The sequence below is a fragment of the Lethenteron reissneri genome, chromosome 66 (assembly GCF_015708825.2).
Source record: "Lethenteron reissneri isolate LAM-NWPU_2019-01 chromosome 66, ASM1570882v1, whole genome shotgun sequence".
Lineage (NCBI taxonomy): Eukaryota > Metazoa > Chordata > Hyperoartia > Petromyzontiformes > Petromyzontidae > Lethenteron > Lethenteron reissneri.
In genome coordinates, this window is record NC_083844.1 from 7794014 (window position 1) to 7816172 (window position 22159).

At 54.2% G+C, this 22159-nt stretch overlaps 2 protein-coding genes and 1 pseudogene across 2 annotated transcripts in view; 1 reads left to right on the forward strand and 2 right to left on the reverse strand.

Moving 5' to 3' along the window:
- Positions 1–12637, reverse strand: part of LOC133359950 (uncharacterized) — a 24170-nt gene extending 11533 nt beyond the window's left edge. The window contains exons 1-9 of the mRNA XM_061578515.1: positions 12425–12637; positions 9564–10759; positions 3180–3588; positions 2990–3053; positions 2814–2884; positions 2675–2716; positions 2364–2461; positions 811–1800; positions 371–524 (exon numbers count right to left, since the gene is read on the reverse strand). Of these exons, the coding sequence (XP_061434499.1) occupies positions 371–524; positions 811–1800; positions 2364–2461; positions 2675–2716; positions 2814–2884; positions 2990–3053; positions 3180–3588; positions 9564–10740 (3005 nt within the window). The 5' untranslated portion in view covers positions 10741–10759; positions 12425–12637. The remainder of the gene's footprint in view (positions 1–370; positions 525–810; positions 1801–2363; positions 2462–2674; positions 2717–2813; positions 2885–2989; positions 3054–3179; positions 3589–9563; positions 10760–12424) is intronic.
- On the forward strand, positions 1431–7394 carry LOC133359842 (zinc finger protein ZFP2-like; annotated as a pseudogene).
- A 3892-nt stretch (positions 12638–16529) lies between the features above and the next one.
- On the reverse strand, positions 16530–21551 carry LOC133359855 (zinc finger protein 664-like). Its single transcript, XM_061578409.1, has 2 exons — positions 21460–21551; positions 16530–19170 (listed from the first exon to the last, which is right to left on the reverse strand). Exon 2 carries the CDS (start codon positions 19152–19154, stop codon positions 17865–17867), a length of 1290 nt encoding a protein of 429 aa, XP_061434393.1. The 5' UTR covers positions 19155–19170; positions 21460–21551; the 3' UTR covers positions 16530–17864.
- Positions 21552–22159: the final 608 nt, after the last annotated feature.

The window sequence follows — 22159 nt, forward strand, 5'->3', positions numbered from 1 at the left end:
CTCCGGCAGCAGCAGAGCAGGTGAGTTTCGAGTAACAGCGCTGGGGAGCGGTGGAGCAGCGGTTAGCGGGGTGGATGGGTGGGGAGGGGCGGGGTAAGTGGGGAGGGGTGGGTGGGGGGTGGGGCGCTGAGGAAAGTAGCTCTGTGACTGCGCATGAACACACTCGCTTGGTCGCCATTTTGCACCCCCGCCCCGAGATTTGTCTCACTCCGCGGAGGAGGGGTGGGGATTATTTTTTCTTCCGTATCACCAACAACAAGCCATTAGTCGATGAAACCGTCGATTAATCACATCCCTAAGTACTGCTTATTAATACCCCCCACCCTTGAAAGGTGAGGTGGGTGGGTGAGTGCGTGAGCAACCATGGTACCCAAGCGTAAGTTGAGTCGGCGTGATGTCGTCGGTGACGACGGCGACCCCCACCACCCAAAGAAGAGGGCCCGCAGAGTCATGACCCTCCTGCAGAAGGTGCAGCTCCTGGACCGCCTGGCCCTCGGCGAGAGCGCTGCATCTGTGGGCCGCCGCTACGGGGTCAACGAGTCGACCAAGTCGGAGGGGCGCATCAGGGCGAGCGTGCGGGCCAGCGCGCCCGCCAGGGCCAAGGTGTCGCGCGTCACCCTTCGTGACCCCCTCGTGGAGCGCGTCGAGGCGGCGCTCGGGGTGTGGATCGAGGACAAGACGCGGCGGCGGGCGGCGCTGAGCGCTGGTGCCATCTGCGAGAAAGCCCGGCGCCTCTACAACCACCTGGGACGCGGCCGGGGTCGACAAAGGTGGCGAAGAAGCCGCCGCCACCGCGGCCGCCGCGGCCACCGCCGCCGCCGCCAGAAGATTTGGCGCCAGCCGCGGCTGGTTCGAGAACTTCAAGAGGCGGTTCGGCCTCCGGAACGTCGTCCTTGACGGCGAGTCTCAGTCGGTGGACCGCGCCGCCGCGTTTCGCACTCTCCTTGACGGCATCGTCTGCGCGGGCGGCTACGCGCCCCAGCAGATCTTCTGCGCGGCCGAGGCGGCCCTCTGCTGGAAACGCGTGCCCGGGCGCGCGAACGCGTCGGGCGACTTCGTGGCGAGGCCGCTCGTCCTGCGGCGGGCCAACGCGCGGGCGCGGGTCACGCCGTGCGTCTTCGCCGAGTGGCTCCGCCGCCGCTTTGTGCCCGAGGCGCGCGGCTACCTCAGGTTGCCGGGGCTGCCCTTCGGGGCCCTGCTGCTGCTCGGCCGCTCGCCGGCGCGCCCGGGCGGCGTCCGCTTCGCCCACCGGGGCATCGTCGTCGTCTTCCTGCCGCCCAACACCGCGCCGCTCCTGGAGCCGCCGGAGCGGGGGGCGATCGCGCGGCTCCGGGTGTGCTACGCCCGGTAGACCCTGGAGGGGCTCGTCGATGCGCTGGCGCGGGACGCCGCGGCGAGCGTCGCCGACGAGGTGAGGAAAATCGTGGGGCTGGCGCAGAGCGTCAGTGGCAAGGGCTTCGCCGACGTGGAGGCGCGCGATGTGGAGCGCCTGCTGGAGTCGCACGCGCGCGAGCTCACCGAGGCGGAGCGCGAGGAACTGATCGATTAGCTGCACGGAGACTCCCGAGGAGGAGCCGTCGGTGGAGGAGGATGACGAGGAGGAAGAGGAGGGAGAGAAAGGAGAGGAAGAGGAAGGAGAGGAAGAATTGACGACGCCGCCGCCAAGGTGCCGGATGACGATGCGGGCGCTGTCTGAGTGCTTCGCGATGTTCCAGGCGGCCGTCTTTCGTTTGCGGAAATAGACCCGCTGGCGGAGAGGAGCGCGCACCTCGGGAGTGACGTCGATGTGGCGCTGCTGGCCTACAGGGAGGTCTATAGGGCACTGTGGATGAAGGAGACGAAGCGGTCCGTTGGCAGGTAGATTCTAAAGCTGTTACAAGCAAAACATTTTTTTGTGAATTTAAAAAAGAAAAAAACAACACCGGGTAAGGGACTGAATTTTCTCCCAAGCTGAAATTGTCGCAGCCAATGAACGTCTGATGGGTACGCCTCGTGGCGTCTCTTGACAGATCTGATGGGGCACGGCTCCCAGCTACCGTAGAGTGAGCGGTGGTCGTGTCGCTACGCTCCTCTGGCAGGCGAGCAACGACGTCTTCGTAAAAAAACAATGGCGCTGCCGTCGCTACTGCACCTCTCTAAATATAATTAAAACGCCGAGGCCAGCTCGCGCGTTTCGAGATTCGGCGGTGAACGCGGGAGGACGGAGGCACAGATTCTTTACCCCCCCCTTTTTGTTGTTTTTGTGCTCCCACTCCCTGCCCCCCCCCCCAGCACCGCCAAGGCAGACGACATGAGCGAGCAAGGAGAAGGAGGAGGGACGAGGATCTGCTGCCCGGTCTGCAACTGGGTGGTGGTCAGCTCACCCGCCCTCGACGACCACATGAAGCGCCACAGGGGCCGCACGGCGCCCGTGCTGTACCGGTGCCCCCTGTGCCCGTACGAGACGGACAAGCCGGTCACGCTGATCGGTCACCAGAGGACGCACGTCGGGGAGAAACCGTTCGAGTGCCGGGCGTGCGGGGAGGCGTTCGCGAGGTCGGCGGATCTGCGCGCCCACCAGGAGGCGACGCACGGCGGCGGGGAGGCCCACAAGTGCGACGTGTGCGGCAAGGCGTTTGCCCGCCCAGAGGCTCTCCTCTCGCACCAGAGGTTCCACATGGGCGAGAAGCCCTACCGGTGCAGCGTCTGCGGCATGGACTTCACGCGGGCGGAGCACCTGCGCAGCCACCACAGGACCCACACGGGCGAGAAGCCCTTCCGGTGCGCCATCTGCGGACAAGGCCTTCGCCCACCCGGGCACCCTGTCGACTCACACGAGGATCCACACGGGCGAGAAGCCGTACAGGTGCGACGTGTGCGGCAAGACGTTCACGCACCCGGGCGGCTTCCACATTCACAAGCGTACGCACACGGGCGAGAGGCCGTACGCGTGCGCCGTCTGCAAGAAGGCGTTCGCTCAGTCAGGCTCCCTCCTCGTCCACGAGCGGACCCACACGGGCGAGAGGCCGTACGCGTGCACAACGTGCGGCAAGGCCTTCGCCGAGTCGGGCGCCCTGCGCATACACGAGCGGACGCACACAGGCGAGAGGCCCTACAAGTGCACGGTGTGCGCCAGGGCGTTCGCGGACTCGGGGGCCCTGCGCACTCATGCCCGGATCCACGCGGGCGAGAGGCCCTACGGGTGCGATGTGTGCGGCAAGGCGTTCACGCAGTCGGGCTCCCTCCTCGTCCACCAGAGGATCCACACGCGGGAGCGGCCATACGAGTGCGGCGCATGCGGGAAGGCCTTCGCAGAGTCGGGCGCCCTCCGCGTGCATAAGAGGGTGCACACGAGGGAGAGGCCATACACGTGCGCCGTGTGCGGGAAGGCGTTCAAACAGTCGGGGGCCCTCCTCGTCCACCAGAGGGTCCACGCCAGGGAGAGGCGCGGCCGTCGCTCCCGCCGCGGCCAAGGTTGCAATGACGACTCCGGCGCTGCACCGCCGCCGTGCGAGCAGGGGACGGCTCCTCCGAACCGGCGGGGCCGAGGGGCGAGTCGTCCCGGGGAGATCGAGGTGATGCTCGAAGACGAGAGCCCGGCGGCGACCCCTTCACCACTCGAGGGGGAAGAAAAAGAGGAAGAGGAGGGACGTCGAGAAGACGCCAGCATCGAGGCGCGCCCGGCGGTTAAAGTGGAAAGCGGAGCCGAAGACGCTTCCGTTTCCTCGGTGGTCGTCAAGCAGGAGTGGGAGGGGAGCTCAGGCTGCGAGCTGTGGCCGGGCGTGAAGGTGGAACCCTGCGGCGAGGATCCTGGTCTCTCGTGGTCGCTCGTGAAGCAGGAAGCCGAGGAAGGCACCAGCTGTGAGACGCTCGCCGGAGTGAAGCTAGAAAGCGGAGGTCAAGCTTCGTCCATCTCCCCGTTGAGTGTGAAGCAGGAACCTGAAGAGGGTCCCGGCGGTGAGGCGCAGCTGGGGTGCACGTAGGCCAAAGGTTCTGCCCTGGGTGCAAGTCACGGCGGCAGAGTTTGTCGAGGAGCATGAACCGTCATCACGCAAACTCTCCGGTCGTCGTCCTCGCAGCAGCAGCAGCAGCAGCAGTGGCGGCTTCTGGCGAACCGTCGAACAAAGACGGTGGTTACCGCATCATCACCGCGAGCCGCTTGCAGATGCTGCTGCTTCTGCGGCCATCTGGAACTCTCTCTTCCTTCCGATGAGGAAGCCACTTGGAGCTACCGACTTTTAAATCATCATCTAGATTGACACTCATTTCTTTAGAACTGCTGCCTGTTGTGTTTAGTTTGTTGTCCCCGCCTCCCTTCCCGAACCTCTGATGAGTGCGGTTGGCTACGTACGGTGCTGCGAAATAAGTTCAATTTGGGAAAATTGTCGAGGACGCGACCCTGTTTTTCACGTGCCAGTCTGAAGTTTGGCCAGTGTGGCATTTTGGACGACCTTGAGTTTTTTAGTGGTGGGTAGGGATTTGGGGCTTTGCCGTAGAAGAGAGAAGAGAAGGGGGAGTTGTGGTTCATCGATGCAGAGACGCTACCAAAGGATAGAAGAGGAGGAAGATGAAGAAGATTTTACTTTGTAAATACATGGAAAGATACTCAAAGATTTAGAGCCACCGGAAAGTCAACAGGTCGGGAAGAGAAGAATTATTACCAACGAGACAAACGAGCCGGACTTGTCGAGAACCCGAGTGTGGAGTTGTTGGTTACGTGGTAGAAACCTTGTGGGGGACTCCTTAAGAAAGGAAGGTTGACACGACCGAAAAGTCTCGCGACATACGCGACGTTTGAACTTCTTTGCGCGCCGTCCGTGGCCGCCAACCGTGCCGTTGATCGGAGGCGCGGTGCGGTGCTACAGGCGCAAGTAAATGTAGATGGATGGAAACAATGGCACGGAGAGGGGTTATCTCCAGGTAGGAATGCAAAGTCTTAATTGGAACGAACCAAAAACAAAAAGGAATGGGTGTGTAAACGACGCGGATCGGAAAAACTAAAAAGCTTAAAACCATTGGTGGACGAGATTTCTTATGCCCCCCCCCCCACCCACAGTCCGGAATACCCTCCTCCTCCCACAAACCCCTTCACTCCATGTCCGACATCAACTCCATGATGATGCCACCATCATCATCACTATTACGATTGAAATCTAAACTAAAGGCCCTTTTTTCTTCATCCAGGCATATGCTGAAAAATAGGTAATCACTTTCGGTGTCAATTAGTCGTAACTTTTTGGCCTAGTTTAACACGTCGTAGCAACACAGTAGAATCCCTCCTGAACGATAGTAATTGGTGCCACGAGACCGGTCGGTTAAGTGATTTGGTCGTTAAGTGAGTATAGGAAATGCACGTTAAAGGCTCAATTTGTTCCGCCAGCATCGAAAGTTACCCCTTTTTAAACCAAAAAACCGTACTTTATAATGTTTCAACAATGGATATTAATATGTAAAGATACTAACATTATAAACGCATAATATTAAAAGGAACGCGGTTAATCGATGCATTAATTAATATGTACTGTACCTACAACAGCCCGTCGTTAACAAGGGAATGGTCTGTAAGCGAACACATTGGGCTCTATGGAGGCACTACACTACACTATACACTACTATACACTACATGTTGGGCTCTATGGAGGCACTACACTACACTATACACTACACTACTATACACTCCACTATATACTACACGTTTGGGCTCTATGGAGGCCCGTCGTTAAGCGATCAGTCGTTAACAGGGGTGCTCATTAAAAGGGGCTCTACTGCAGTAGTAAGCAGTAGGGCTTTTGCGACCAATATTGCATAATAAAGGGGTTTTTGGGGTTAGAACGCGTAAATATAAATGTATCCTTAAACCCGCCGTCAGCCAACAGCCAATGATTAACGTTTGTCATATAAACCAAACTTGTCCAATTAAGTTAACTACTTCACCAACCGGTTGTGTGTTGGAGAGTAGACCCACAACATTTACAATTCGGGTACTAAAATTGGCACGTTTTTTTTACGTGACAAACCTTGCTCGGGTGCCACTGTGATGAGATGTTACCTCCCTGTCGGGGTATACAGGAGGTCGTGATTTGGATTCCGACCCTGATGGCTGTATAATTGGAGTTTGCATGTTCTCCCTGTGGTGGTCGCGTGGATTTTTCTCCGGTTCCTCCGGTTTTCCCCCCACATTTAGAATCAACATCACGCGTTGAGAGCAGTGGTTCTTAACCTTTACTGCAGCCTTGCACCCCATTGGTTCTCCAATCGTAAAAAAAGTATGTCAATAAATACATAGGTTTGATTAAACAAAGTCAAATTTCGATTTAAAGCTTTCGTGACTGCAGGGATTCATCATCGTCTTCTGAAGACGGCAAGCAGCCGTCTTCAGAAGACTTCAGAAGACGGCTGCTTGCGTTGTAGCCGAAACGTCGTGAGAATTATTTTATTTTATTATGTTTTATTTTTATTATTTTATTACTTCCCTTCTACGTGACTTTACCGAAAGAACCAAGAAGATAAACAAAGTCAGTTGTGTACTTATATGCCCGCGCTTAATTTGCGTTTCGATGATTTACCTTCTATAAAAATCTGGCCATGTCTCGCACAGCCAGAAAGGGCATCCCACTCCCCCAGGATGTGCGTGCACCCCGGGTTAAGATGAACCACTGGTTACGAGTTTTTGACTGCTATACATTTCCGCATGATAAGCCACTACTCTGTTGAGCTGCTGTCATTTGTGATAGCCAGGTCGCGTCTTAAAAGGAGCTACTAATATAGCTCAGTAGTGGGGCCTTACCTGGCAAAAGAAAAAGTCAAATAAAATATATAGGCTGTGTCGGGTGATGGTGACGGTGATGGGTGAACACATTTATATTCATGCCATCTAACCCAAGAAAAACACCTTTGCTGTGAACTTTTTGGCCAATCCATTAACGCCCCCACCCCTTCCCTCCCTATGAAGGTTTCTTGGCTTCGTTTGGAAGTTGGTGACTGATGTTGTTGAGACCTCACGGACGACCCATGTCTCTGTTGCGATAAATGTTGTTTGTGCTTTTTTTGTTGTTTTGGTGCCATTTAATTTGTTTTTAGATTTCTGTTGCTTGCTTCGTCAGGGTTCTTGCTTGCTCGATGTTGTAGTGGCTGCATGCTGGGATTTTGCCCTCATGCGTAATTAATGCACGGTGCTATTGGGGTCCTATTGGGTTGAATGACGCAACGTGAAATGACCGCATTGTCAAATTCAGGATGGTGGTTGTTGAAGACTTTTCCGTCAGACTGCAAACGTAATAATAAAACGTCTCGTTGGCCCCAAATCTGAGCAATTCTGATTGAAGCTGCCCACCGGTGGGCAGCAACCGAGGATAATGACTTCCAATCCGATTGGTTTAATCCGTCACCGGTGACGATCGTCGGCAACGATTGCCCGGAAATTGCCCGAGTGTACATAGTTAAGTGAACCCTCTTCATCCCCTGTGGGATGCGGTTGCTTTGGGAGGGCCAGACCAAATCATTTTGTGGGCCTCATACGGCCTGCGGGCTGGACGTTCCCCTCCCCTCACGTAGGGTAACATAAAACGGAAGGTGGGGTGGCTGTCGTATCACGAACCGTAAACCAGCCCCACTCGATTTACATTTGATGCCTTCGAGTTTGTGGATCGCGGATTTGCCGACTGCGTTTCTATTCACAGGAACGTAACCCCTGCCCACGATGGGAAAGGGTTTAGTGCACTGTTCATCAAGCATCTTCGGGACAAGACGCAGGAATTCCGAATGAGAACAATGACTCGGTCCGATCTCTTAATTCCAGTTTTATCATCTTGTATCGCAAATGCAAGTACAGAAATTCCTCATCAACCGCGTGGGGGGGTTAGGTTCCTGGAAAATTGCGCGGTAGGAAAATCACCGGTTGGTAAAATACAGAGAGCCTGTGATAAATAGGGGGTTAGTGGGACCACAGCCGCAGTCAGACTCATCATAGCTTAACTAAGTTGCCCGTTTATTCACTAAACACCGAATTAAATACGATACATTACGCAACATAACATAACACAAATATTCTATTAACTTTACATAACTTGAATGTTAACGACGTTGATGATGAGATGTCGGAGGAAGGGCTGACTAGGAGCAAGAGGTCCTTAGCCCACCGTCTTACTACGGGGCCACGGACACAACCCTCACTCACCCTCACCACTCACTACCACACTTCGGCTCCATGATTAAGGGGGTAAAAGTAACCCGAATGTGGTTGCAATGCGACGCCATCTGCGCGCGACGAGAATTACAGGACAGCACTACGATACAACAAAACGGATGGGAAGCCGATCAGCCGCGCAGCGCCACGGCCACACAATGACGTCACAAGAGACAATGACGTCATGCTGTAAAGCAACGACGTAATACCCACGCCCGCGGTTGGAAAGTTGGTATACAGGTGTTGTGACACAGTGCTGACTGCTGTACAGCAGTTGCAACTGCAGGTAGACACTTAGCGCACATGCCGTTGAGCATATACACAGGTGTGCCGGCAGCGCGGATGAACTGGGGCAAGGGTCACGGTAGACCTTGTGGGGAGGGGCCCCTGGAACTATCTCTGGTGGGTTCGACAAGGGAGGCGTGGCTAGGGCGGAGCCAAGCCACTCCTAGGGGAATATAAGCAGCAGAGAGCGAGAGCTCTGGGCTGCCAGTTCTGGGAGTGGACTCGTCTCGTCGTCACTGTCGTCGCCGCCGCCTTCGCCCGATCATTGTGCGGCCGGACAGTAGTTGGCTGTCCCGGTTAACGCTGTCGGTGCAACGCGGACAGGGTCATGTCTGGGTCGGGTTGTACGGCAGCGTGGTCGTGAGTGAGAGAGGGGGCCGGAGTTGGTGGCGGTGGAAAGTAACATGGGAAGGACGGTGCCTCCTGCGACTACCTCGTCTCCGACTGAGTGTGTGTGCCGCACGCCACCCGCACACACACAAGCCTCGCCGAGGAAGAAGAGACCTACGACACTACACAGGTAATAAACCGTGTGTGCATGGAACCATGGGGTGGCCAACCCGTAACAGACTACGAGCCAAAAAGGAGCCGTGTGTTCTGCAAAGTGCCAAGTCTATACATATATAAGTGTGTGTATATAGACAGTTTTTGCCATAGCACGGTAGACATGTCCTTGCCGCTGTAATAGTGCGTTCTATGTTATGCCCCTTAGAGAGAGCCGCATGTGGTGGAATAAAGATCTGCATGCGGCTCAGGAGAAGCCGGTTAGCCACCGCTGCACTCCACTATACACTACACCACTATACACTACACTATTCTACACTACGCAACTGTACTGCATTGAGAACTCATTTCTTTAGAACTGCTATTTGTGTTTAGTTTGTTGTCCTTCCCCCGCACCTCCCGATAATCACAGTTGCCTATGTACGGCGCGAAAGAAGTTCGACATCCCCCACGGGCACCGCCAAATCGTCCAATTTTCAGAAAAGAACTCGCTTCATACACCGCTCTCCGTAGCCCCTGCGACTCCGCATCACTCGGGCGAACCTCCCGAACATCGTTAGTCCACCCCCTCGCCCAGCCGGGGCTCGCAACCGGCAGCATCTTCAGCTGCCCCGCTGCGCCACTGATGGGCGTAGGGAAGGATCCCCTCCATCTCCATCCGCAGGCACGCCTGGCCATGTCTCGTGACCGGCAGCGTCGCCGTGTCCCCTCTCCGACGTGAAAGGGGCCACAGACCGACATCCGCCGCCGCCGCCGCCATCGTAGTCATCGTCGTCACCACCGCCGTCATCACCGCTGCCGCCGTTGTCACCGCCGCCGTTGTCGCCACCGCCGTCGTCACCGTCTCCGCCGTCATCACCGCCATCGTCACCGCCATCGTCCGCGTCACCGGCAACGGCCGCTTGTCCTCCCCGAATCCCTGCTGCCAACGCCGCCACCGCCGCCTCCGTCTTCGCTGCCCCTCGGGCGATCGTCCTTCCACAGGCCACGCAACTCCGGCGCCCCTTCCCGCCCCGGCGCCGGGCCAGCGCGGAGCGCCCTGGCGCCGCCCTCCCGCAGGTGGGGCACGCGCGGGCCCTCGCCCTGGCGTGGGTCTCCCGGTGAGCCAGGAGTCCACCCGACTGCGCGAACGCCTTGCCACACTCACCGCACGCGTACGGCCGCTCGCCCGTGTGCGTCCGCCGGTGCGCCGACAGCGTGCCCGAGTTGGCGAACGCCTTGCCGCACTCGGCGCACGCGTACGGTCGCTCGCCCGTGTGCGTCCTGTTGTGGCTGCGCAGGTGCTCGGCGCGGCCGAAGGTGGCGCCGCACACGGAGCACTGGTAGGCGTTCTCGCCCGTATGGATCATCTGGTGGCCGCGGAAGTGGTCGACGCGGGTGAAGCCCATGCCGCACACGTCGCAGCGGTACGGCTTCTCGCCGGCGTGCACCCTCTGGTGCGTCGCGAGGGCCTCGGCCTGGGCGAACCCCTTCCTGCACACAGGGCACCGGTGAGGCCTCTCCTCCACGTGGAGGCGCTGGTGGACGCGGAAGTCCTCCGGCTCGGCGAAGGCCTCCCCGCACGTGCGGCACTTGTAGGGCTTCTCACCGACGTGCGTCTTCTGGTGGCTGATGAGGACGAAGGGCTTGTCGGTCTTGTACGGGCACAGGGTGCACTGGTACAAGATGGGCTCGGTGCGCCCTCCGTGCCGCTTCAAGTGGTCCTCCAGTGCCTGCGGGCTGACCACCACCCAGTTGCACACCGGGCAGCAGATCCTTGTCCCCTCCGCTTCCGCGCTGGCGCTCATCGTGTCCCCGTGTTCGGCACTGGCGGTGGGCGATCGGCAGTGGGCAAAGAGCAAGGAAACGAGAAGGGAAATTAATCCCCTCCCCCTTTAGCGTCTTGAATCATCCTGTTCCCCTTCCGATGACGTACACGGAAGACAAAATCAAATAACTTTATCGGTAGGTGAGGCCTCCACAAGGCCATGCGGGGGAGGGCCGTTTTGGTGCCGGCTATCGTAGAGTGTACCGGTTGTGTCGCTACTCTTCTCTGCGGTGAGTAACGACATCTTTAAAAACAGCGGCACTACGACTATGCCTCTCTCTATAAACTTAAGGCTGAGCCGCTTGCACGTTCCGCGAGGTGAACGGGACACCCACCCTGCAACATGCAGACGTCTCAGAACGGGAAAGGGTTAAAAAAATAATCTAAATGAAGTGCAGAAACGCACTGATTTACGCCCTCCCGCTTTACCTACTTTCGCCATAACATACTCAGCTTATTCTATGTACGTACATATGTTGAACTTTTTTTCCACCGCACTTTGCCAGCTGCACTAATCGGAGGTGCGGAGGAAAGGAGAACAATCTATTTGATTTAAAATTGCATAGCTCCAGTGGCTTTCTAAAATTTAAAGAGTGTTCCAGACGGCCGCAGAAGTGCACCTGAAAGTGAGCGATGCGGTGACCGTTTTTGTTCGATGGTTAGCCAGAAGCCACTACTGCTGTGAGGATGACCGTAGTTTGCGTGATGGTTTGTGGTTCATTTGTGACAAGCACTTAATGTGTAATGAGTGTGACCTTATAAAATGTAATGGTGGCGATGATGGTTTGTATTGATGGTGGTGATGGTAGCGGTGATGGTGGTGGTGGTGATGATGGTGACCACTAGACAGGTTTTGCAGGATTGGAAGAATGCTCTGGTGGTCCCCCTCGTTAACAAGGGGGACCGCACAGACTATAACAACTACAGGAGCATCTCCCTCCTCAGTGTGCTGGGACAGGTCCTGGCAAAGATTATTCAACATTGCCTTGCCTGGCACACTGAGGAAAGGCTCGCGGAGCCCCAATGTGGTTTCAGGAAAGGGCTGTCCCGGACAGATGTCATATTTTGTCCATCTGCTACAGCAGAGATGTAGGGAATTCCAACAGCACCTACATCTCTGATTTGTTACACCTGGTCAAGGTCTATGACACCATCAATAAGGCCTGGGCTCTGGGTTGTTCTTAATGCTTTCGGAGTCCCTGGCTCTCTGCTCACAACCATGATGGTGGGCAGGCCCGGGTAAAACTATGTGGCCGGGAGTCAGAGCCATTCTCTGTTCACGTTGGGGTGCAAAAGGGATGTCTTCTGGCTCCCACATTATTTAACATCTATTTCGACCACGGAGTTTGTGAATCCTTTGGTGGATGTACTGGAGGAATTTCCATCTGGTACAGATACAATTTGAGGCTGATCGATGCCCAGGTGCGGTCAAGGGATGGCCCCTATTATTCAACCGTGTTATGCATGCTGATCTGGTGATTGCTGCTCACTCAGAGGAGGAGTTGATGCTGAAACTGGTGAGTGCCACTAAGAGATGGGGCCTTACCATCAGCCCCACCAAAGCTAAGCATGTGCCTGGGTATTTTGTACCATCGGACACTCCACCCCCACAACTCAAAATTGGTGATGGGGCAGTTGTGGAGAGAGTGGAGAATTTTCCATACCTGGGCAGTGGTCTCACTTCGAATCAGTCGAGTGGCATTATTTTCTCATCGGCTGTGCAACGCTGTGTGGAAGCTACCTGGTCTGTTGCTCCACACAAAGCTTCGGGTCTTCTCGGCCACGGTCTCTCTCCCACGGTCTCTCCCCCACGGTCTCTCGCCCACGGCCTCTCCCCCACGGCCTCTCTCCCACGGCCTCTCTCCCACGGTCTCTCCCCCACGGTCTCTCACCCACGGCCTCTCCCCCACGGTCTCTCCCCCACGGTCTCTCCCCCACGGTCTCTCCCCCACGGTCTCTCCCCCACGGTCTCTCCCCCACGGTCTCTCCCCCACGGTCTCTCCCCCACGGCCTCTCCCTCACGGTCTCTCTCCCACGGTCTCTCCCCCACGGTCTCTCCCCCACGGTCTCTCACCCACGGTCTCTCGCCCACGGTCTCTCACCCACGGCCTCTCCCCCACGGCCTCTCACCCACGGTCTCTCTCCCACGGTCTCTCCCCCACGGTCTCTCCCCCACGGTCTCTCCCCCACGGTCTCTCACCCACGGCCTCTCCCCCACGGCCTCTCCCCCACGGTCTCTCCCCCACGGCCTCTCCCCCACGGTCTCTCTCCCACGGTCTCTCTCCCACGGTCTCTCACCCACGGCCTCTCCCCCACGGCCTCTCCCCACGGTCTCTCACCCACGGTCTCTCCCCCACGGCCTCTCCCTCACGGTCTCTCCCCCACGGCCTCTCCCCCACGGCCTCTCCCCCACGGCCTCTCCCCCACGGTCTCTCCCCCACGGCCTCTCCCCCACGGTCTCTCACCCACGGTCTCTCTCCCACGGTCTCTCCCCCACGGCCTCTCCCCCACGGCCTCTCCCCCACGGTCTCTCCCCCACGGTCTCTCCCCCACGGTCTCTCACCCACGGTCTCTCACCCACGGCCTCTCCCCCACGGCCTCTCCCCCACGGTCTCTCACCCACGGTCTCTCCCCCACGGTCTCTCACCCACGGCTTCTCCCCCACGGTCTCTCACCCACGGTCTCTCCCCCACGGTCTCTCACCCACGGTCTCTCCCCCACGGTCTCTCTCCCACGGCCTCCCCCCCACGGCCTCTCTCCCACAACCTCCGCTCCCTCCCCGTCGGCTTCCTTCCGTCGCGTGCGAATGACGTGGGGGGGGGGAGGAAAAGTGGGAGCAAGCAACGCCGGCGTGACGTCACGAGCGGTTGGGATGATGACGTCACGACCGGTGGAGGACGAGGTGACGTGACGTCACGACCGATGGGGTGGGGGCGAAGAGACGTGACGTCAATGGCAACGAAGGGCGTGACGTGTCTGCAAACAGTGAGACGTGACGTCGTGCGATGCGGTAGACAATTTGGTCGCTGGATAGATGACATGGCCTCGCCTTTAACCTCCCGAACACTGCCCCATAGACTCAACACTACCCATAGACTCAACACTGCCCATAGACTCAACACTACCCATAGACTCAACACTACCCATAGACTCAACACTGCCCATAGACTCAACACTACCCATAGACTCAACACTGCCCATAGACTCAACACTACCCATAGACTCAACACTGCCCATAGACTCAACACTGCCCCATAGACTCAACACTACCCATAGACTAACACTACCCATAGACTAACACTACCCATAGACTAACACTACCCATATACTCAACACTACCCATAGACTAATACTACCCATAGACACAACACTAACCATAGACTCAACACTACCCATAGACTCAACACTGCCCATAGACTCAACACGACCCATAGACTCAACACTGCCCATAGACTCAACACTACCCATAGCCTCAACACTGCTACCCATAGACTCAACACTGCCCATAGACTCAACACTACCCATAGACTCAACACTGCCCATAGACTCAACACTACCCATAGCCTCAACACTGCTACCCATAGACTCAACACTGCCTAGATTTAACAATCATTCACCCAGATTCCATTTGTTGGGGGTGTGCGAGAAATGGACAGATTTTTTTAAAGGTAAATCTTAAACACAAACTAAGCATGGGCACGTAAGTCCACAATTTGTTTCATCAAGCCCTGCGTATTTATTAACATGATACATTTTTTGTAAGGATTGAGAACCAACGGGGTGCAAGGCTGCAGATAAGGTTAAGAACGACCGCTCTAGAGTGTTTACCAGAGGTGGGACAAAGTCATTGTTATGCAAGTCCAAGTCGAGTCTGAAGTCATCAAATTCATGACTCGAGTCTGACTCGAGTCCAAGTCACATGACTCGAGTCCACACCCCAGAGGTGGGACAAAGTCATTGTTATGCAAGTCCAAGTCGAGTCTGAAGTCATCAAATTCATGACTCGAGTCTGACTCGAGTCCAAGTCACATGACTCGAGTCCACACCCCAGAGGTGGGACAAAGTCATTGTTATGCAAGTCCAAGTCGAGTCTGAAGTCATCAAATTCATGACTCGAGTCTGACTCGAGTCCAAGTCACATGACTCGAGTCCACACCCCAGAGGTGGGACAAAGTCATTGTTATGCAAGTCCAAGTCGAGTCTGAAGTAATCAAATTCATGACTCGAGTCTGACTCGAGTCCAAGTCACATGACTCGAGTCCACACCCCAGAGGTGGGACAAAGTCATTGTTATGCAAGTCCAAGTCGAGTCTGAAGTCATCAAATTCATGACTCGAGTCTGACTCGAGTCCAAGTCACATGACTCGAGTCCACACCCCAGAGGTGGGACAAAGTCATTGTTATGCAAGTCCAAGTCGAGTCTGAAGTCATCAAATTCATGACTCGAGTCTGACTCGAGTCCAAGTCACATGACTCGAGTCCACACCCCAGAGGTGGGACAAAGTCATTGTTATGCAAGTCCAAGTCGAGTCTGAAGTCATCAAATTCATGACTCGAGTCTGACTCGAGTCCAAGTCACATGACTCGAGTCCACACCCCAGAGGTGGGACAAAGTCATTGTTATGCAAGTCCAAGTCGAGTCTGAAGTCATCAAATTCATGACTCGAGTCTGACTCGAGTCCAAGTCACATGACTCGAGTCCACACCCCAGAGGTGGGACAAAGTCATTGTTATGCAAGTCCAAGTCGAGTCTGAAGTCATCAAATTCATGACTCGAGTCTGACTCGAGTCCAAGTCACATGACTCGAGTCCACACCCCAGAGGTGGGACAAAGTCATTGTTATGCAAGTCCAAGTCGAGTCTGAAGTCATCAAATTCATGACTCGAGTCTGACTCGAGTCCAAGTCACATGACTCGAGTCCACACCCCAGAGGTGGGACAAAGTCATTGTTATGCAAGTCCAAGTCGAGTCTGAAGTCATCAAATTCATGACTCGAGTCTGACTCGAGTCCAAGTCACATGACTCGAGTCCACACCCCAGAGGTGGGACAAAGTCATTGTTATGCAAGTCCAAGTCGAGTCTGAAGTCATCAAATTCATGACTCGAGTCCAAGTCACATGACTCGAGTCCACACCTCTGGTGTTTACCAAAGTTTAAAGTCCGTTGCACGTTATCCATCCATGCATGTTGCTTCGCCCATACCTCCAGATCGCCAAAGGTCCCCAAAAGGCGTTGTTTCAAAATTTGGTTTGGTGTCTTCTCCACCGTTGGATGATAGGGTGGTGAGATGTTAACTACATCGTCTGGTATACAGGTCGTGGGTTCAATCCCAGCTCTGACACGGGCTGCTGTATATGTGGAATTTGCACGTGTCTCTCTCCCCGTGGTGCACGTGTCTCTCTCCCCGTGGTTCACGTGGATTTTCTCCGGGTCCTCCAGTTTCCCCTTCCCACCCCCCGACATTTAGAATCAACATCACCAGGCGTTTAGAAGGGGCCGTCCATAAATGACGTCACACACCTAGGGGGGGGGGGGGGGTCAGACATTTGTGGTGATGTGTGACGAGGGGGGGGGGGGTTAATAAATGTGACGTCACATCAAAATGCACAACTTTAAATAAATATAGACAACACGTTCTACTTAATTAAATACTTTTTTATAAGTGTTTTCTCCTACATCATCAGAGTGCAGCGCAACATTAAATATGCACTACAATGACAATAGTTTAACGCGATTTGAAGCATGTTTTATTTTAGGATTTTGGGGGGGGGGGAGGCAATTTGTGACGTCATATGTGAGAGGGGGGGTCTGACTTTTTGTGACGCCGTGTGACGAAGGGGGGGGGGGGTAAGAAATCGTCCAAAATCGATAGACGTCATTTATGGAGTATAATTTGTGATGGTCAGGTCGCTTGCGAAAAAGAGCTACATGGCTCAGTGGTGGGCCTTACCTGGTAAAGTAAAACAAAGAGTCTACGTAGTTTTCACTTCACGTGTATCTGTTCAGAGGAAAAGATATTGCCTCCACGTTGTGTACCTTAACAGTCGTGCAGACGCGCTTGCGCCATTTCGAACGGCCGATGTATCGCGCGGCATTTTCTCAACATTTATCTCTCTCGGTTATGTTGTATATATTATTTTGAAAAAGAAACATATAAATAATAAATGCCATTTCAAGAAATTATGCAAATTTAAGAAATTATGCAAATGTTTGTAATTATGTAAATTAGGCTAGGCTTCGTTGTCTATGGGTGTATTACCAATCGTGATAATGCCATGATTCTCGCTTCAACTTTTACTGATTATGTTTTAGTGTAATTATTTCCAGTCTTGGGACTCAGAGCTCGCTGCAGGATACAGTTCATATAATTAAAATTAATATGCATGAACTTAGGAAGGAACCACTCAGACTCTGCTGTGTTAAGTAACTTGAACATCTAAAAACACTCTAATATGCGAACACACTTATGATCGGAATTGCCACAACAGTACTCCTGAAGATGTCCTACTCATCAATCCGTCCAATTTACCCTCAATGGTTACATTGTTAGACTGAGCAATAGAACAATAGGCTAACTCTTCATAGTAAAGCAACAATACACAACGATAGGAAAGTCCTTAAAAGTGACAATATTCATATGGAAACGTGCTAAATAAACATGTGCCCAATGGCAAAAAGGGGGCATCAACCAATTAATTGGCAAGATTATGCAATTAAATAAATATGATTATGGGACCTCCGTTGCCAGTACCAAAATATGAGAATAGGTTTTCCCCTTTTTCTGGCAACAAAACAGGTGTTCAGATGTTAAAACACCAAACTTAAACCTTTTACAAGGAATCGTGCCTGCATTAACCACACGACTAGCTAATAGTGGTCAGAATGCAAAAACAGATTGGTCCACACCAGAGACACCGTTTGAGACTAGGCTTGAAAGAAAGCTGTCTCTATTCATGCGGTTCAAGGGAGAGAACAATGCTTTTCATGACTAGCTAATAGTTAACACACCACCTTGGGATGGCAACCCTTTTCGAAACAAAACTTCCCACATAGACCTCAACATCCGTTCCCAAAACAGAGACTCGGCCTCCCGTGTGCCACCTTCACCCCAGCCGCGTCTCACAGCCGGGGATTTCTTCCCGTTCCTGCTTCACGATCGAGAAGGGAACTGAAGAATCCTCCCCCCCCAGTTCTACCTTCACCCCTGGCCAAGTCTCGACGCTGGCGATCCCATCGTGCTCCCGCTTCACGATCGACAGGGAGGCGGAAGGATCTTCACCGTCGCATTCCACCTTAACCCCCGGCCACGTCTCGAAGCTGAGAGTCTCTCCGTGTTCTGATGTTAGCGATACCGAGGGGGTCGCTGAGGGGATCGCCGAGGGGGTCGTCGCGGGACCCTCGCCCCCGAGGCTTGCCACGACCTGCCCAGTGGCAGTCGCACCCTCGTGGAGCCCGGTCCTCTCGCGGGTGTGGCGGCGCGCCTGGAGGCTCCCCGACCCGGAGGAGGCCTTCCCGCGTTTGGGGCACGCGAAGGGCCTCCCGCCCGCGTGCGTCCTCTTGTGCACGTGGAGGGTGCCCAAGTGCGTGAACGAGCTGCCGCACACGTCGCACGCGTACGGCCTCTCGCCCGTGTGGGTGCGCTTGTGGATGCGCAGGGTGCCCGACTGGGCGAAGGACTTGCCGCACGTGGAGCACCTGTACGGCCTCTCGCCTGTATGGGTCCTCGCGTGTATGACGAGGCCCCTCGACTGGACGAATCGCTTCCCGCACGCCGCGCACCCATAGGGCTTCTCTTCCGCGTGGGTCTTCTCGTGGTTGAAGAGCGTCCCCGACTGCTTGAATGCCTTGCCACATGTGGCGCACCTGTACGGCTTTTTGCCCGTGTGGATCCGCTTGTGGGCGACGAGGACGGCCGAGTGAGTGAACGTCTTGCCGCACACGGTGCATGCGTACGGCTTCTTGCTTGTGTGGATCCTCTGGTGGTTGAGGAGGTGGTGCGACTGAGTGAAGTCCTCCCCGCAGACGTTGCAGCAGTAGGGCCTCTCGTCTGCGCGGATCCTCCTGTCCGGTGAGACGTCTCCTGGCGGTGGGGAGAACGCCTTCCCGCGTCGCGCCCGCTTCATATGCACGCTCTGATGGGAGCAGAAGTCTCCCGAATTCGCGAAAACTTCATCGCACACCCAGCACTTGTAGGGCTTATCGTCAGCGTGGCTCCTCTGGTGGCCGATCAAAGTGGCCGCTTTGTCCGTGCTGTACGGGCAGTGGGGGCACTGGTACAGCACGGACTCGGTCCGGCGCCTGTGCTGCTTCATGTGGTCCTCCAGGGCGGACAGGCTGATCACCACCCAGTTGCAAATCGGGCAGTAGATCTTCATCTCTCCTCCCTCGTTCATCGTTCCTGTCCTGGCACTGCGGCAAAGAGTGAGGCACACGAAGGAAAATTAATCTCCCCCGCCCTGCCCCTGTGAAGTATCGTAAACAAGTTTAACACGTAGGCTTTCGCGACCAATATTAATTCATTATTATGAATATCGCAAACAAGCTAGAAACCACGAACACCAGTTGCTAACCGTCGAACACAGACAGTGGTCGCCGCTGCGTCGCGTGGCACTTTCAGATGCTGCTGCTGCTGCTTGTGGCGGATGTCTGGAACACTCTTCCTCTCCGGTATGAGGAAGCCACTGGCAGCGACGATGCACTTTTAAATCATCATAAAAATTGACAAACTAATTTCTTTAGAACTGCTGCTTTTTGATGTGTTGTCCTTTCCCAGCACCTCCGATTAGCGCGGTTAGCAACTGTTCTGTTGTTATTTTGCTGCCTTGCCCAATCTTGATAAATCGGACTTAAACTCATATCGTGTGTTTGTGTGTATCGTGTTTGCCGTTGAAAATCGCTGACTCTCCATGCTCATACTGGACATATGTAGAAAAGAGCTTAATAGCTCATTGGATTCCTTCTCCTGCAGTCACAATAAAGATTCTGATTCTGACTGAGATGATGAGCAGATGCACCACCTGTGCCCCCTACTGTGCAAACTTGCTGCGTTTTAGTCGCACGGCGCTCTGCTCGTTGTTGTGAGCGTCGCTCCTCTACCCTACGTTGTTGCTGGAGGGCGACTGCCTCCAACTGCCCAGTAGCAGCGTCCTTCACGAGCCTCCTCCTCCACAGAGGCCGATCTTGACACCTCTGGTACCAGGCATCGGCAAGTCCACTCAGCTCCACATCCTCCTGTACCGCATCAACGCCATCTTATCCCCAGCCCGTACCGCACCCGTTTAGCCCCCCTCTATCCGGCCGCCAAAGAGAAGCTGCTTGGGCGTGCGGTGGCTGGGCATGCGGGCTACATGACCCAGTCAAAGCAGCCTTGGAGGAGCTCGCCGATGATAGGGACCCTGTCCAGATCTTTGTGAGCTCCTCACACTGCGACTCAGCCTGCAGGTTAAACCCACAATGGATCGTGGGCATGGCCGGCCTGCAAGTTGCAAACCGGCGCAGACACAACAACAAAAACCGCCATTCGCCACAAAGTGGCGGTGACGTCACCACGGCGCCTGTGGCAGGCTAGGTGCACTTTGAGGCCGTCACGTGAAGTGTCGAGGGCTCACTGCTGGCAGGAGGACAGAGATGCAGACCCGAAAATTAAAACGATCCCTGGTATAGAATTTGACTTAAAACTTTCGAGACCGCAGGAATTCACATTCTTTGGTTCTTTCGGTAGTCACGTAGATAGAAAATAAGGGGCCGTCCATAAATGACGTCACACACCTAAGGGGGGGAGGGGGGTCAGACATTTGTGGTGATGTGTGACGAGGGGGGGGGGGAGGTTTTAGAAATGTGATGTTACGTCAAAATGCACAACTTTAAATAAATATAAATATAATTATTATAACAACACTAATTTAGATTAATTTTCATTATTAACTATTTGATTATTTACATTTACTAAGGTCACCTTTTATTTATTCCATGAAGGAGCATTTTGCTTCTGCATGGGAGAATGGAGAAGCATAAATTTTGTAATTTTTTTTAATGAATGTAATTAAACATTTTGATTTAAATTATTCTACCAGGGCTTTTCATTCTGTGGAATTCGTGTGATTGTTATAATTGTACTCTCCATTTTGCTTCGTTCTACCACAAAGTTTCAAGTATTTTTTTATAGTTATAATTATTTTTAATAATTTATAATAAGAGAATTTCTATATCATATTCTGAACATCTGCAGTTTTAGTTAGACGTTGAATATTTTCAAGTGAATTTTATGCTAAATTTCAGCTTCCCAACGCCTCCTTTTTAATGTTTTCTCCTACAACATCAGAGTGCAGCGCCACATTAAATACGCACTACAATGGCAATAGTTTAAAGCGATTTGAAGCATGTTTTATTATCAAAATGTAAAGATGGTTTGTGGGGGGGGCAAAGCTTTGTGACGTCATATTTGAGGGGGGTCTGACTTTTTGTGACGCCATGTGACGGGGGGGGGGTCAAAAATAGGCCAAAATCGCGTGACGTCATTCATGGACGGCCCCTAAAAATGTAACTAAAAATAAAAGCAAAAAACCCCCGACGTTTCGATCGCAACACAAGCAGTCTTCATCAGGCGGAGAGAAAAGAAGACCGCTTGTGTTTTTATTGTTTAAATCTTTATTTTGTATCTACCGAAATAACCAAAGAATATCCCTCGTGTAGCCTTACCAGACTGTTGGGGCAAGTGCTGTTAGCGAGCACCTACGAAGGCCAGAACGGCACACGGGGGGGGGGGGTGGCCAACATCACGCCCGGCCGCCTTTGTCTCTCCCCCAGTGGCGATGTTGAACTTCACAACGCTACAAAAGACGCACAACCACGCAGAGATACGGAGGCCTGGATTCTCTGTATCTGTGCGTGACGTCACCCAACCCAGTCCGTGACGTCACTCATTGCGTCCACAGGCCCCTCCCCCCGGGCGGTGGTAACATGACGTAACGCACACAGGCGCGATTGACGACACGACGTCAGTGACGTCAGTGGCCAGGTTGTGCCTCCAAGCACTTGAGGGGTGGACAAAATAACAGAGAGTGGCTCTTAGAATGATGGGGGCATTGGGGCATGGCGGTGAGGTGTGGGAAGCTGTGAACCCCAGGCTACTGTGGGCTTTGCTTCTTCATCAATGGGAGGCAAGACATGGTGGTGGTGACTTACGCCCAACAAAGATGAACATCAGTCAACGCTGATGAGTTTACATGACCTTTATGACCTCCTGTGCTGGCTAGATAGGTGACTCTATAAATGGGTGCTTTGGCACGCGGCTCAACGTTGTGATGATTAGCATATGTTGTATAAAGTGTGATTTTCTTAGTTTAGATTGGACCAAGGGCAAAAACAAATAGCAAGTGTTCATCCGGTGGCTTAGTTT